This window comes from Dromiciops gliroides, chromosome 6 (assembly GCF_019393635.1).
Source record: "Dromiciops gliroides isolate mDroGli1 chromosome 6, mDroGli1.pri, whole genome shotgun sequence".
Classification (NCBI taxonomy): domain Eukaryota; kingdom Metazoa; phylum Chordata; class Mammalia; order Microbiotheria; family Microbiotheriidae; genus Dromiciops; species Dromiciops gliroides.
The window spans coordinates 276,312,435-276,325,568 of NC_057866.1; the positions used below are offsets into that span (position 1 = coordinate 276,312,435).

The 13,134-nt window shown below is 48.4% G+C and overlaps 1 protein-coding gene across 1 annotated transcript in view; it reads left to right on the top strand.

Moving 5' to 3' along the window:
- GTF2E2 (general transcription factor IIE subunit 2) overlaps nt 1-2,963 on the top strand; it is an 83,536-nt gene extending 80,573 nt beyond the window's left edge. Inside the window, exon 8 of the mRNA XM_043971114.1 lies at nt 1,212-2,963. Coding sequence (XP_043827049.1) covers nt 1,212-1,331 — 120 coding nt within the window. The 3' untranslated portion in view covers nt 1,332-2,963. The remainder of the gene's footprint in view (nt 1-1,211) is intronic.
- The last annotated feature ends 10,171 nt before the right edge of the window (nt 2,964-13,134 follow it).

Consider the following 13,134-nt stretch of genomic DNA (forward strand, 5'->3'; position numbering starts at 1 on the left):
CATGCCTGACTTGGGGCACTGCCCAGGACCAGTCCACTGAGCTCCACCAAGAGCATCTCTAGTGTGGGAGAGCCCGAGTTCACAGCACCTGAGCTTCAGGAATCCAGAGTTGTCTCTGCACCACAGTGAAGCATCAGAGCAGAACATGGGAGGCTCTCCCATGCATTTATGTGCTAGATTGAATGGCTGATGGGGCTGGAGAGAGGTGGAGACATGTGAGCTCTGATCGCTGGACACATCTTTACAAACACCAAACCTCCTTGGGGACCCTGAGGTGGGGGTGGAGGAAGAAGACTGTCTGGACCACCCACACTGTCCAGAGTGAAGGACCATCCTTCATGACTCCCACAGGGCACCCGGCTGAGCATGGTAGCCTGTCAGCTTCATTAATGTGTATTTCCTGGGGAGTTAGCTGGCCTGGAATTGCATAGCAAGAGAAATCAGACTGGATTACAGTTGGGAAGTTGTACAGGGCTCTCAGGATTCCTAAATACTTGTTGAAAACCAGTGTTCCCCCTGTCTGGGTCATGATATGGCTCCTCCACAATCCCAAAGAATCAAGGTCACACCAAGGACATTGGGGAGATGTGTGATGGGCATGGGTAGACTGCAGTATGGTAGGGATGCTTATGTGCTCGAGAAGTGGGGTTTAAAATGACAGCACAAGGAGAGGGGCTTGGGGCAGCTAGGTGGCACAGTGGATAAAGCAAGAGAGAGAGAGGGACTCATCCTCACGTGAGAATGAGTGACCATGAGTGGATCTCTCCAGGGATGTAGCAGGACCCCTATGATAGTAAAAGGACTAGAGAGAGGCCACACGGCTTATGGGAGTATCTATGAGCCAGAAATATATCGACAGGGAGGGAAGAGGAGGTCCCTGCAACCATACAGTCGCACAGACCCTTCAGGTACCAAGGGCCAAATGATTCATGGTTTAGTTAGTGTTGGAAAACGAGATGTCCTGATCGGCCCTTCCTCCACTTCTCTGGATATTGTCAGTTTACTGCAGAGACCTCTTGTACCCGTTATACCGAATGGGCTAGTCTGTCTTTACGTCAAGAGATCCTGTTTTCAAAGACTATGCCCCTGCTCCAGCCCAGGGACTTTGTGAGGGATGGTGAGATGGGGCACCTGGGCAGACTACACTGCACCCCCACCCCCAGTAGCCTGCATGCCAATGAACACTAATGACAATTTGATTTTTCCCACAGGCTCCCATTCAGCGGAGGAAGAAACCAGTCTCACAAAAGAAGCGAAGGTTCAAGACTCAAAACGAGCACATGGCCGGGGTCTTGAAGGATTACTCTGACATTGCTCAGGGAAAACAGTGAGTGGTTTCCCTTCCGATCAGCCGCACTCACCGAAGATCTCACTGAGGATGCCCCGGCTGGTGTCGCTAGAGGGCAGTCCCTCCCGTTTACAGAACAAGTATGAGGCGCTGGCCTTCTCTGACCTTGCTTCAATTGATTGACTGCGAGGTCATTCCCCTGGGTTTGTTCACCTTGTGAAAGGTGTGCCCGATGGCGTCGTCATCCGATGTTTAAGTCTGCTTCTGCTCCTGCTTCCATTTCCCCCTTTTGTTATTAGAACAAGTTTGCAGATAGAACTGAATGCCATACGTGTTTATTCTCAGAGAACCTATTTATAATAAAATCCTTGAGGAAACACCTTCAAGGGACTAGTGAATTCTGTTTGTTTTCTCTCTCCTGAGCAGCATTAGGTAAACCCTAGGATGGGTGCCTACTTGTGGGGACACACAGCCCTGGCAAAGCCTGGATTGTCCAGTGCACTTTGAACAGGACAGCGGCCTAAGCGCTGCCTCTTGTTGGACAGTTAAAATGAGAAAGACAACTCGAATGCATTGCTGAAACACTCAGGACCACGGCTCACTCCACAGCTTCGGGCTCAGGAAGTCATGGTCTGAAGCGGCGTTCCAAAATCCAGAGCACATTGTCTGGTCCCTCATCTGTCTGTCCTCCCCGTGGGCCACGACGGGCCCGTCTTGTATCTTCCCTATCTAAACGGAGCGGCGCCTGTTGGCTGGGTGGCGCACCCACCCTTGGGCCAGCTCAGGGACACCTTCTGCCTTTCGTCTTGGCCTCGATGTTCATGTTTTCCTTCTGGACTCTTCTTTGGACTTGCTCCTCAGCCTCTGCTCCACCGTCAGTGGCCACGTGTACAGGACTATGCAGGAAGCTCTGTGTGCAGCAATGCTCTTTGGGCTGCTTAAGGATGTACAAAGGGATGACTGAAGGGGGGGGGCATTGGTGGGAAGACTGGGGTTCTGTGACCCCTTGTTCAAAAGCCACTCCTCAGTGCTCTGCACCTCAGGGCTATGGTGATAGGGTATGACCAGAGGGATGGCAGCAGCCGCATCCACCTTCTGAAGGCCCACGCTGGTGCAAATTGTTCCTGTGTTTGGGAGAAAGTGGAAACATGGTGGGCAAGTGATCCTTGTGCTCATGTGGATGCAGAGAAAACCTTTTCTGGACTAAACAAAAGCAGGAACACTGAGTTAGTTAACCACATTGTCTATGGAAATAGTGTGGTGTAATGGAGAAGGCACCCCAGCCTTTGGAGTCATCCGACGTGAATTATTCCCACCTGAAGCATGTCGCTGAGGGTCACGTAGGTTGTGGGTGACGGAGGCAGCATTCAAACTCAGATCCTTGAACTCTCAATCTCTGCCATACCATGCTGATTTTTCTTAGTTCAGAAGGCCCAATCCTTCAAGGGAAGTGAGGATATTTTGTATTTGTGTATATTTTTCTTGGGTTTCTATTTTTAAATTTTAATGATTAAATTCTAAGTTTATCAAACTCCAAACCATGAAAACAAAGGCTATGAGCATCTCTGTATACAAAGCAGAACACAGAAAGAGGATTGTCTGTGAAACTGTGAACTTCTGCATTCCGGGCGCTTTTTAAAATGCATATAATAAATTCAACATGCTCCTTTGAAAACTGTCCTTGTCTGTTCTTTCTCCCGAACTTCCTTCTGTTCTCGGGGCCCTCTTGAAAAGGTTTCAACAGCTCCCTCTTTTTTTTTTTCAAAGGAGGAGGGAGATTGTCACTAACCTGCCTTGCCCCCAACAACTTCTCTCCCAATTAAAAACAAACATATTCCAGCACAACCGATCCAGGCAATGAGAAGTGTGGGTTTTTCTCCCACTGTGAGCTCTCTGTTAAGACTGGGGACCGTGCTTCGTCCTGGGACTTCTGGAGATGCAGTTGGACATGGTTTTGATCAGATTTGTTTGTGCCCATTTTTAAAAATCAAAATATCCTTGCAAATGAATGACGGCGAAGGCTTCACTATGAAAGGACTTATCTGCATCCAATGAGTCTGACAGCTCTTCTCCTTGAAAAGGGGAAGCATCTCCTTGTTCGGGTCGGCCCCAGGGACGCTCTGCCAGCTCCCCGTGGGAGCTCTCACAGGACAACGGCACCCATCCTGTGCTCAGACGGTGTCTGTCTTGTGTAAAAAACCTACCAGTGAAGATGAGCCAGTTGAACCAGTTTTAGAGAAAAGGAAGGAGACTCAGAGATTAGAGGGACCACCTACCATTGCTGAGGTCATTAAGGAAGAGCTGGGGTTCACCTGGGCATCCCCCAACCTGCTGCTCCCCCTTCCCAATGATCTCTTTGTACACCCTGTGGCTTTTGTCCTTTTCTCTCAAACCTCACAGCCAAGTCTAAGCTTAGAGTTGTGTAGAATTGGTGACACGCCTGAGGTTCTTTCTAAGGTGTTAGGTGGAAACTCACTATTCATCTCCATGGAGACCCCTTATCTCTGCCACCTTGTTCCGAGTCTGCTTCTCAAAGGCATCATCTCCCTTTGCACAGGCTCACACCTCCGAGTCCTGCCATCCAAGCAGCAGCAGTGTGGGGGGTGGAGTCAGAGGGAAACAGCCGGGAGGGGGTCCTCAGGTGGGCAGATTGTAGGGAGCTTGCCCGAGGTCACTTAAGCCGACTGGGGGCTCCTGACACCACGTCTGTGGTGCGGGTTAGATTGGAGTGCACTATCTGGGTTGCCAAGGCCTCGGTGTCTCTCAACTATGGTCTGCCCATGAGCAAGCGGGCACACCATGTATGCACACATACACACACGCACACACCCCTGAAGCCTGGTTGTGCAGCTGTATTCTGGGGATGAAATTAAAGAGACGAGGGCCTCCTCCGACAGTCCCGCTGGAACCTGTAGCCACCAAAAGCTGCTGCCAAACTGTCCCTAATCTCTGCAGCCATTTGAAGTGTGGCCGGCTGGAAGACTGAGCCCGAGCGCATCTTTGTGAGCTGGATCAATAATTCATCATGGCTGTTGCAGATTTTCATGAGGGAGAATGTGGTTGAGCCGGACACACGGGGCTGCCGTAGCTGTCGCTTCTTGTCAGTGCAGCCAAGTGGTGGTGGGGGCACAGGGGAGAGCAGGGCATCCCACACCTGCTGAGGAAGTGCTCTTAAAAGGCTGGTAAGAGGGGGGCACCAGCAGCCCATTACCCTCAGCTTTGCTGCTCAGAATCAGGTCACTGGCGTTTGTTTCCCTCAAGGGGGTGAGCTATGCAGAGAGAGCAGAGCCCACTGGCTGGCTCTTTTCAACTAGCTCTAGTCTTCCAGGCCGACGAAAGACCACCCCTCAGGCAGGTGCTTCAGAATGGTGCACCCCCAATTTTCAGGATGGAACACTTGGAGGAGGCAGCATTTCCTCAGCCCCTGGCTTGCCAAGGCTCCAACAAATGTCCTCGTGCATGCTATGAGCATTAGTCCACCTTGTGTCATCTGCCCGACTGAGAGGAAGAGTGCTGATCTCAAGGACATGGGGCTTGGGCAAGGGCACCATGCCACTTGGAGGGGACAGATCCTGCCGGGCAGGGCCAGGTGCTTGGCTTCCAGGATGCAAAAGTGAAGAGTATTCCTCGGGCTCACACAGCGTTCCTTCTCCTGGGGTCTACGCTGTAGAATCATTAAGTAAGCACGGGGCAGTTTGAGGATTCCAGAGAGAGACTGTAGGAAGGAGAGGCCTCCAGGCACTGGGAAAAGCCCCAAGGTGGGGGATGAGACAGCAGATTCAGCAGATGAGCGGGTTAGGCTGGTATCCTTTCACTTAATCCTTCCTAGGCAGGGCAATGCAGCCTCAAATGTCCTTAAAAGAAGGGAGAGGGAAGAGGGAGCCACTGCACGTTTCTTGAGCAGGGCAAGCGTAGCTTAAGATCTTTACTTTACAACGATTATTTTAGTAGCTGTTAAGCAGAGAAATGGACCGGTGAAGAGACTCGATGCAGGCAGGTCTGTTAAGCCACTTGCAAGTGGGTTTATCCTCCTAACAGTTTTCAGCTCACCTTAAAAACTGGTTTCCCTGCCCTGATTAGCTGCTGACTGATAGTGGAGGGAGGCTACTGAGAACCCTGTGAGGAGGAAGCCAGACTTCCATTCACAGACCACGGGCTGATCATTGGACTGCAGGGTATAGATCCTGCCAGAATCATTTCTTTTCAGATGTCCTCCTGCCTTGTGACTCAGGATGACGTGGTCAGGAAGACCGACTCACCCCAGCCTCCTGGAGGGAAGTCCATCAGGGACTGGACCAAAAGCAAGCTATAGACCTCAGAATCCCAGGACTCAGAGGACACCTGGGGAATTGGCCCCATAGAGCAATTACCTGGAGTCTGTTTTGTTTTTTGTTTTTTTGGTGAGGCAGTTGGGGTTAATTGACTTGCCTAGGGTCACACAGCTAGTAAGTGTTAAGTGTCTGAATCTGGATTTGAACTCAGGTCCTCCTGACTCCAGGGCCAGTACTCTATCCATTGTACCACCTACCTGCCCCTGTAGTCTGTTGACAAGTGCTTGTCTAGCCCTCACAGACACATCTGGAGAGGGAGAGCCCCCTCCCATGCATTTTTTGGATTGCCTAATTATTAGTGAAACAAATCTGTCTCTTTGCAACTGCCCACCCTGTCCACTGTGGCCAGCCAGCAGAGCCAATCTAACTGCCTTCTATACCACAGCCCTCCAGATGTGGGGGAATAGGAGGACCTGGCTAAGAATGACTTCTGTCACCTATTATCACCCCTGTGATCTTAAACAAGACACTAAGTCATCTTCCTTCTCTGGGCCTCAATGTCCTTATTTTCCAAATGAGGTGGCTAATTACATCACTTCTTTAGGTCCTATCTGCCTCTAAATCTATGGTCTGTGATTATTATGTCACATAAGTCCTTGAAGATATCATGCCTCCCTCCTTTTAAAAAAAAAATGTTTTTATTGAGATATATGTGTGTGTGTGTAGCAATGAGAGTTAAGTGACTTACCCAAGGTCACACAGGTAGTACGTGTCAAGTGTCTGAGGCTGGATTTGAACTCAGGTCCTCCTGAATCCAGGGCCGGTGCTTTATCCACTGTACCACCTAGCTGCCCCCTATTGCTATATTTTTATATTTTGACATCACCAACATTTTCCCCAGTATCCCTCCTCTTTTCAGAGAACCACTCCATACATATAACAATGAAATTTCTTAAAAAATGAGGAAGAAAGAATAATCAGTGGAACTGATTAACACACCCCCAAAGTCTGAAATGCTGTAGTTTAGTATTCCACACTGGTGGGCTTCCCACCTCTGCAGAGACATGGCCGGGTGGTTGTCTTCTGTCTCTTTGGGAGCCATGCTTGTTTTTTTGTAATTTTGACCCATTCACTCGTGAGGTGAGGTCATGCAAGTAGACTTATTTGATCAATTCTAAAGGCCTGGGTAAATGAAGGATATTTTGATCTCGGCTTCTTGCCTGCTGACCTCCCTCTCCTCTGTCCTGTGGGCTTCCGTTGCATACGGAAGGGGCAGCCAGATTTTCTTGCATTCAGTAGTTACCTTTATAACCCAACAGGACAGGTGACCACTTCTTAGCTGGAGAAAATGCTTGGAGTACTTCAGCTGCAGTGTTTTTCTTTGGACCACTTAAAACCTAATGAGTCCCAAAGTGCCACTGGTTTTCTCAGATCTCGCATTTCTGAACCACTGGTGAGAAACCAGCATCTTTCAACAAACAAGTCAGAGAATTTCCCCAGCAGTGTTGGAATTTGGGCTGCACAGGGCCCTACAGTCCTGGGGTAGCAAGATTTGAAAACATTGGACGCCAAAGAGCAGCAGGACAAGCACTATGGTAGAAGAGGGGAAGCCAGTGAGGGAGGAGGCCCAGACCAAGATTGCCTTTCTTCCTCTTCCAACCTTCCCTTCTCACCCTTATTGATTTCTTCCAGTCATCCTTGTATCTTCCCTTTCCCTCACATCTCATTGGTTGCCATGTGTCACCAGCTCTCCCTTCAGGGCATCTCCATCTGTATCCTTCTCTCTGCTCCCATGGTTACCAGGCTCATGTCATTGCTCTCTACTCTGTTACTGCCATAGGCTCCCGGCTGATCTCCCTGCCTCCAGTCTCTCTGCATTCAGTCATCAAACTGATATTTGTCATATGCAGGTCTGATCATATCACCCAGTCATTGTTGCTGCTCAGTCATTCAGTTGTGTCTGACTCTTCATGACCCCATGGACCACAGCATGCCAGGGCCTTCTATCCTCCATTCTCTCAAAATCTACCCAAGCTCATTCATTGTTTCCATGACACTCTCCATCCATCTCATCCTCTCCCATCTCCTTCTCCTTTTGCCTTCAATCTTTCCCAACATCAGGGTCTCTTCCAATGAGTCCTATCTTCTCATTATGTGGCCAAAGTATTTAAGTTTCAGCTTCAGTATTTGACCTTCCAGTGAATAGAGCCTGAGTTCATTTCTTTAACGACTGACTGATTTGATCCACTTGTGTCCAAGGGACTCTCAAGTCTTCTCCAGCGTCATAATTCAAAGGTGTTGATTCTGCCGCGCTCAGCTTTTCTTGTAGTCCATTTCTCACAGTCATGGAAAAACCATAGCTTTGTCTATACAGACTTTGTTGGCAAGGTGACGTCTCTGCTTTTCAGCACACTGTCCAGATTTGCCATAGCTTTCCTTCCAAGGAGCAAGCATCTTTTCATTTCATGGCTGCACTCACCGTCTGCAGTGATCTTAGAGCCCCAGAACATAAAATCTTCCATTTCTTCTCTCTCTATTTGCCAGGAAGTGACGGGACCAGTTGCCAAGATGTTAGTTTTTTTTTTTTTATGTTAAGCTTCAATCGAGCTTTTACCCTCTTTCACCTTCATCAAGGGGCTTCTTAATTGCTCTTCCCTTTCTGCCATCAGAGTGGTAGCATCTGCATATCTGAGATTGTTGATATTTCTCCCAGCAGCCTCATTTCTGGCTTTTGAGTCATCCAGGCTGGCGTATCCCATGTTATACTCTGCATATTAGTTAAATAAATAAGGTCACAATATGCAGCCTCATCATATTCCTTTTCCAATCTTAAACCAATGAGTTGTTCCATGTTCTGTTCTAATTCTTGCTTCTTGGCTCATATGCAGGTTTCTCATGAGAAAGGTAAGATGATCTGGTCCTCCCATCTCTTGGAGGACTTGGCCCATTTTTTTTTCTTTTTTCTTTTCTTTTCTTTTTTTTAGTGAGGCAGTTGGGGTTAAGTGACTTGCCCAGGGTCACACAGCTAGTAAGTGTTAAGTGTCTGAGACCAGATTTGAACTCAGGTACTCCTGACTCCAGGGTCGGTGCTCTATCCACTGCGCCACCTAGCTGCCCCAGGACTTGGCCCATTTTGTTGTGATCCACACAGTTACAGGCTTTAGTGGAGTCAATGAAGCAGAAGTGGATATTTTTCTAGAACTCCCTTGCTTTCTCCATAATCCGGTGAATGATGGCAATTTGGTCTCCAGTCCCCTGTCTCTCTGAAAACCAGCCTGTTCTTCTGGGAATTCTTGGTTCACATGTTGCTGAAGCCCAGCTTTCAGGATCGTAAGCATAACTTTGGCAGCCTGTGCGATGAGCACAACTCTTCGGTAATTTGAACATTCCTTGGCATTGCCCTTCTTTAGGATTGGCATGCAAACTCATATTTTCATTCCAGTGGCCACTGTTGGGTTTTCCAAACTTGCTGGCACACTGAGTGCAGCACTTGAACAGCATCATCCTTTAGGGGTTTAAATAGCTTAGCTGGGGGGGAAGCTAGGCGGCCCAGTGGATAGAGCACCAGCCCTGGAGTCAGGAGGACCTGAGTTCAAATCCTGTCTCAGACACTTAACACTTACTAGCTGTGTGACCCTGGGCAAGTCACTTAACCCCAATTGCTTCACTAAAACAAACAAACAAAAACAACAAAACAACAACAACAAAAAAGCAAACAACAAAAAAATAAATAGCTCAGCTGGAATTCTATCACCTCCACTAGCCTAATTGTCAGCAATACTTCCTAAGGTCTACTTGACTTCATTCTCCAGGATGTCTGGCCCAGGATCAGTAAGCACACTGTTGTGGTTGTCAGGGATGTTAAGATCTTCCCTGTATAGTTCTTTTGTGTATTCTTACTGCCTTTTCTTAATCTCTCCTGCTTCTGTTAAGTCCCTACCATTTTTGTCTCTTCCCATTTTCCCATGAAACATTCCCTTGATATCTCTAATTTTCTTGTAGAGATCACTTGTCTTTCCCATTCTATTGCTTTCTTTTATTTCTTTGCATTGCTCATTTAAGAAAACCCTCTTCTCTCTCCTGGCCATTGCATTCAGTCGAGTTTATCTTTCCCTTTCTCCTTTGCTTCTTTTCTCAGCTATCTGTAGTCACACAGCTTGGTGGATTTGAACTCACAAAGATGAGTCTTCCTGACTCTAGGCCCTGGCGTTCTGTTCATTGCAGCCCAGCCTTGCTGCCCCTCTTGTCAGTCTACTCAATTCATAAGCTTCAATGGCTCCCTATTATCTCCACACTCAGATAAAGTCCTCTTTCCCAACCAGGCTCCATCCCACCATTCCAAGCTTTTGTCGTGCATTATAACTTTTTTGGGGGAGAGGGGGGAAATGAGGGTTAAGTGACTTGCCCAGGGTCACACAGCTAGTAAGTGTTAAGTGTCTGAGGCTGGATTTGAACTCAGGTCCTCCTGAATCCAGGGCCAGTGCTTTATCCACTGCCCCACCTAGCTGCCCAACTCTTCTTAATATATGGAGTCCAGAAGATGAGTCTGCTCCTGCTGCTCCCACACATCTCATTGCCTTTGCCCAGGCTGTGCCCTCTGCCTGCAATGCCCTCCTTCCTCATCTCAAGCTCTTAGCATCCTGGCTTTCTTCAGTGCTTAGATCAGACACTACCTCTTGTTCCAAGCTCATCCCATTCCTCTCAACTGCTACTGCCTCCCCTTGGAAATTATCTTGTCAGTGCTTTGTGTTTACTTTTCCGTATACATATTGTTTCTTCCTGTTAGAATACAGGCTCCCTGAGAGCAGGGACTGTTTTGTTTTTGTCTATCGCCAGCACGTGATGCAGGGAAGTTTGTGAGATGTTTGTTGAACTGACCTGATGGATTAGAAGCACAGGGCGTGAGATGTGTGAGACGGTTTTCTCAGTTGGGAATTCGGTGCTCTGGGAGGCAACCAGTGTCTGCTTTGCCTCCACTAGTACGTGAGTCCTGGTCCTAACAAACATTTATTAAGCACCAACTAAGTGCCAGGAGTGCTGTGCTAAGCACTGAGGAAGGGAAACTAAGCACAGGGGAATCTGAGGGTGCAGAGGAGGAAGGAGAGTGTTCTGGGCTTGGGGGACATCATTTCAAAAAGTAGAGGGGCCGCTAGGTGGCGTAATGCTTATCCACTGGCCCCAGATTCAGGTGGACCTAAGTTCAAATTCGGCCTCAGACACTTGACACTAGCTGTATAAGCCTGGGCAAGTCACTTAACCCTCATCACCCCACAATAAAATAAATAAATAAATGAAAATAAAATAAAAGTGGAGAGATGGAGTGCCCTATGTGAGTAATACAGCGGGGTCAGTGTAAGAAAATGAGATGCAGGAAGGGACCAAGTTAGGAAGAGACGCTTTGAAAGCCCAAAGGACTATTTTCTAGTTGATCTGAGAGGGCTATTGGAGTGTATTGAGTGAGGGGACAAGAGAGGGAGAAGTCGGGGAGCACAGTCGGGTGGTAAGCCTGGGTGACTGACAGGATGGTGTGTCCCGTTGGGAAAAGATAGCGGGTCGGTTTTTGTACACGCGGACTAGAACATGCGCACTCTGGAGGTAACAGGGTCTTCTATGATGTGAAATGGAAAAGCTCCAGTTAGACTCCCACTGTGTGCCAGGCAATGGGGACGGACAAGAGCGAGTCTCTGGCTTCACGAGCCGACGTCCTGCGACCGGGACGACCTGTGGGGACTGGCGGTCATGGAAGGCGAGCCGTCTGTGCGAGAAGGTGTCTCGGAACGGTGATTGGAGCCCCGGGGCAGACCGATGTCCTGACCATCCTAGAAGCCATAATGGCAGGATTGGAGCTGTTCAGGAAGGAGAGGGGTGCGCGCAGCAGCAGGGTGGCTGGCAAAGCATCCCAGATGTCCAGGGAGGACGGATGCCAACCATGGGGTGCATCCAGCGTGGTGCAGTCCTTCAATCCCAGCTGGCCACGCCAGGGCAGATGGGCCTTTGCCAGAGTGCTCTTGGAATCCTGGTGTCACAAAGACGGCTTCGTGTCGTCTTACGTTACCTTCCAGTTTTCCTACAAAGTATCAGTTAAGGCAGACGGAGACTGCCCGAAATCAGCCCAGTGTGCTGCTTGGGCTTGCTGCCCCGTCTTCCTTCTGTCAGAGCTCATTTATCCCTAATTTGGTGTACTCGGGAGACCCGCTCCTCTGGCACTCACTTTGGTCTGTGGCCCAGGTCATTTAACTATTCTTTTTTTTTTTTTTGGGTGCAGGGCAATTGGAGTTAAGTGACTTGCCCAGGGTCACACAGCTAGTAAGTGTTAAGTGTCTGAGGCCAGATTTGAATTCAGGTCCTCCTGAATCCAGGGCCAGTGCTCTATCCACTGTGTCACCTAGCTGCTCCCCAATTTAACTATTCTTCATCCAAATGGGAATTATCATTTCATGTACCACTTGAGCTGGGTGGTACATAGATAGCACGCTGGGCCTAGAGTCAGAAAGACCTGAGTTCAAATCTGCCCTCAGACATTTACTAGCCATGTGACCCTGGGCAAGTCACTTAACTGTTTGCCTCCATTTCTTCATCTGAAGATGAACCGGAGAAGGAAATGGCCAATCCCTCCAGTATCTCTACCAAGAAAATCCCAAAAGGGGTCAAGAAGGGTTAGACAAGACTGAAACGACTGAACAACAAACTACTTCATGGGATTGTTATGAGGAAGGCATTTTGACCATTTCAAAGCACTATCGAAATATGAACTATTAGCTTCAGTAATAATGGCTAGCACTTCTATAGCACTTTAAGGTTGGCAAAGCACTTCACAAATGTCATCTCGTTTGATCCTTGTATCTACTATATCCCCTTTTTACAATTGGGGAAACTGAGGCAAACAGCAGTTAAGTTACTTGCCCAGAAAGTGTCTAAGGCTGGATTTGAACCTGAGTCTTCCCAACTCCAAGTCCATCACTGCACTGAGGAATTGATCTGGGCTGTCTTAAAAAGCTCCTTCTACTTCTAACATTCTGCAGTTTGGTGAAACTGTTGAATCTCTTGGCTTATGGTGGGACACAAAGAGATTGGTGCTCATTCAAAAGTCCGAAATGGGTTTGCTAATTAAGAACTCCTTTATTTTGGGTTTTTAATTTATAATTTCATCACATCACATACAGCATGTGTATATGCTGCATATATACACTTACAGAGAGAGAAGAAATAAAGAAAAATGCTTTTCACAAAGTTATTAAAACACCCGACCCCCTGGTGACTCTTGGCCCCGCCTACATTGTCGACACCTCCTGGGAATGAATCTTATCATCCGGGACCTGGAGTTTGTTGTCTGCATCAGGATGAAGACTCCCGCTGCCAAGCTTAACTTGAGCAGCCTGTCGGCAGTGCTGCTGGGGCTTAGGGCCCCAGATAAGGGTTGTCGAGGGCTTAGGGAGAACAGGGAGCAGGCGAGTCAACAAACTGAGCACAGGGAATACAAAAATAGCGACGAAGCACCCCTTCTTCCTCAGGACTCCCAGCCTGACGGAAGAGACTGGGAAGGGCCCCCTAAAGCAGAGGCAGTACTGAGCACCC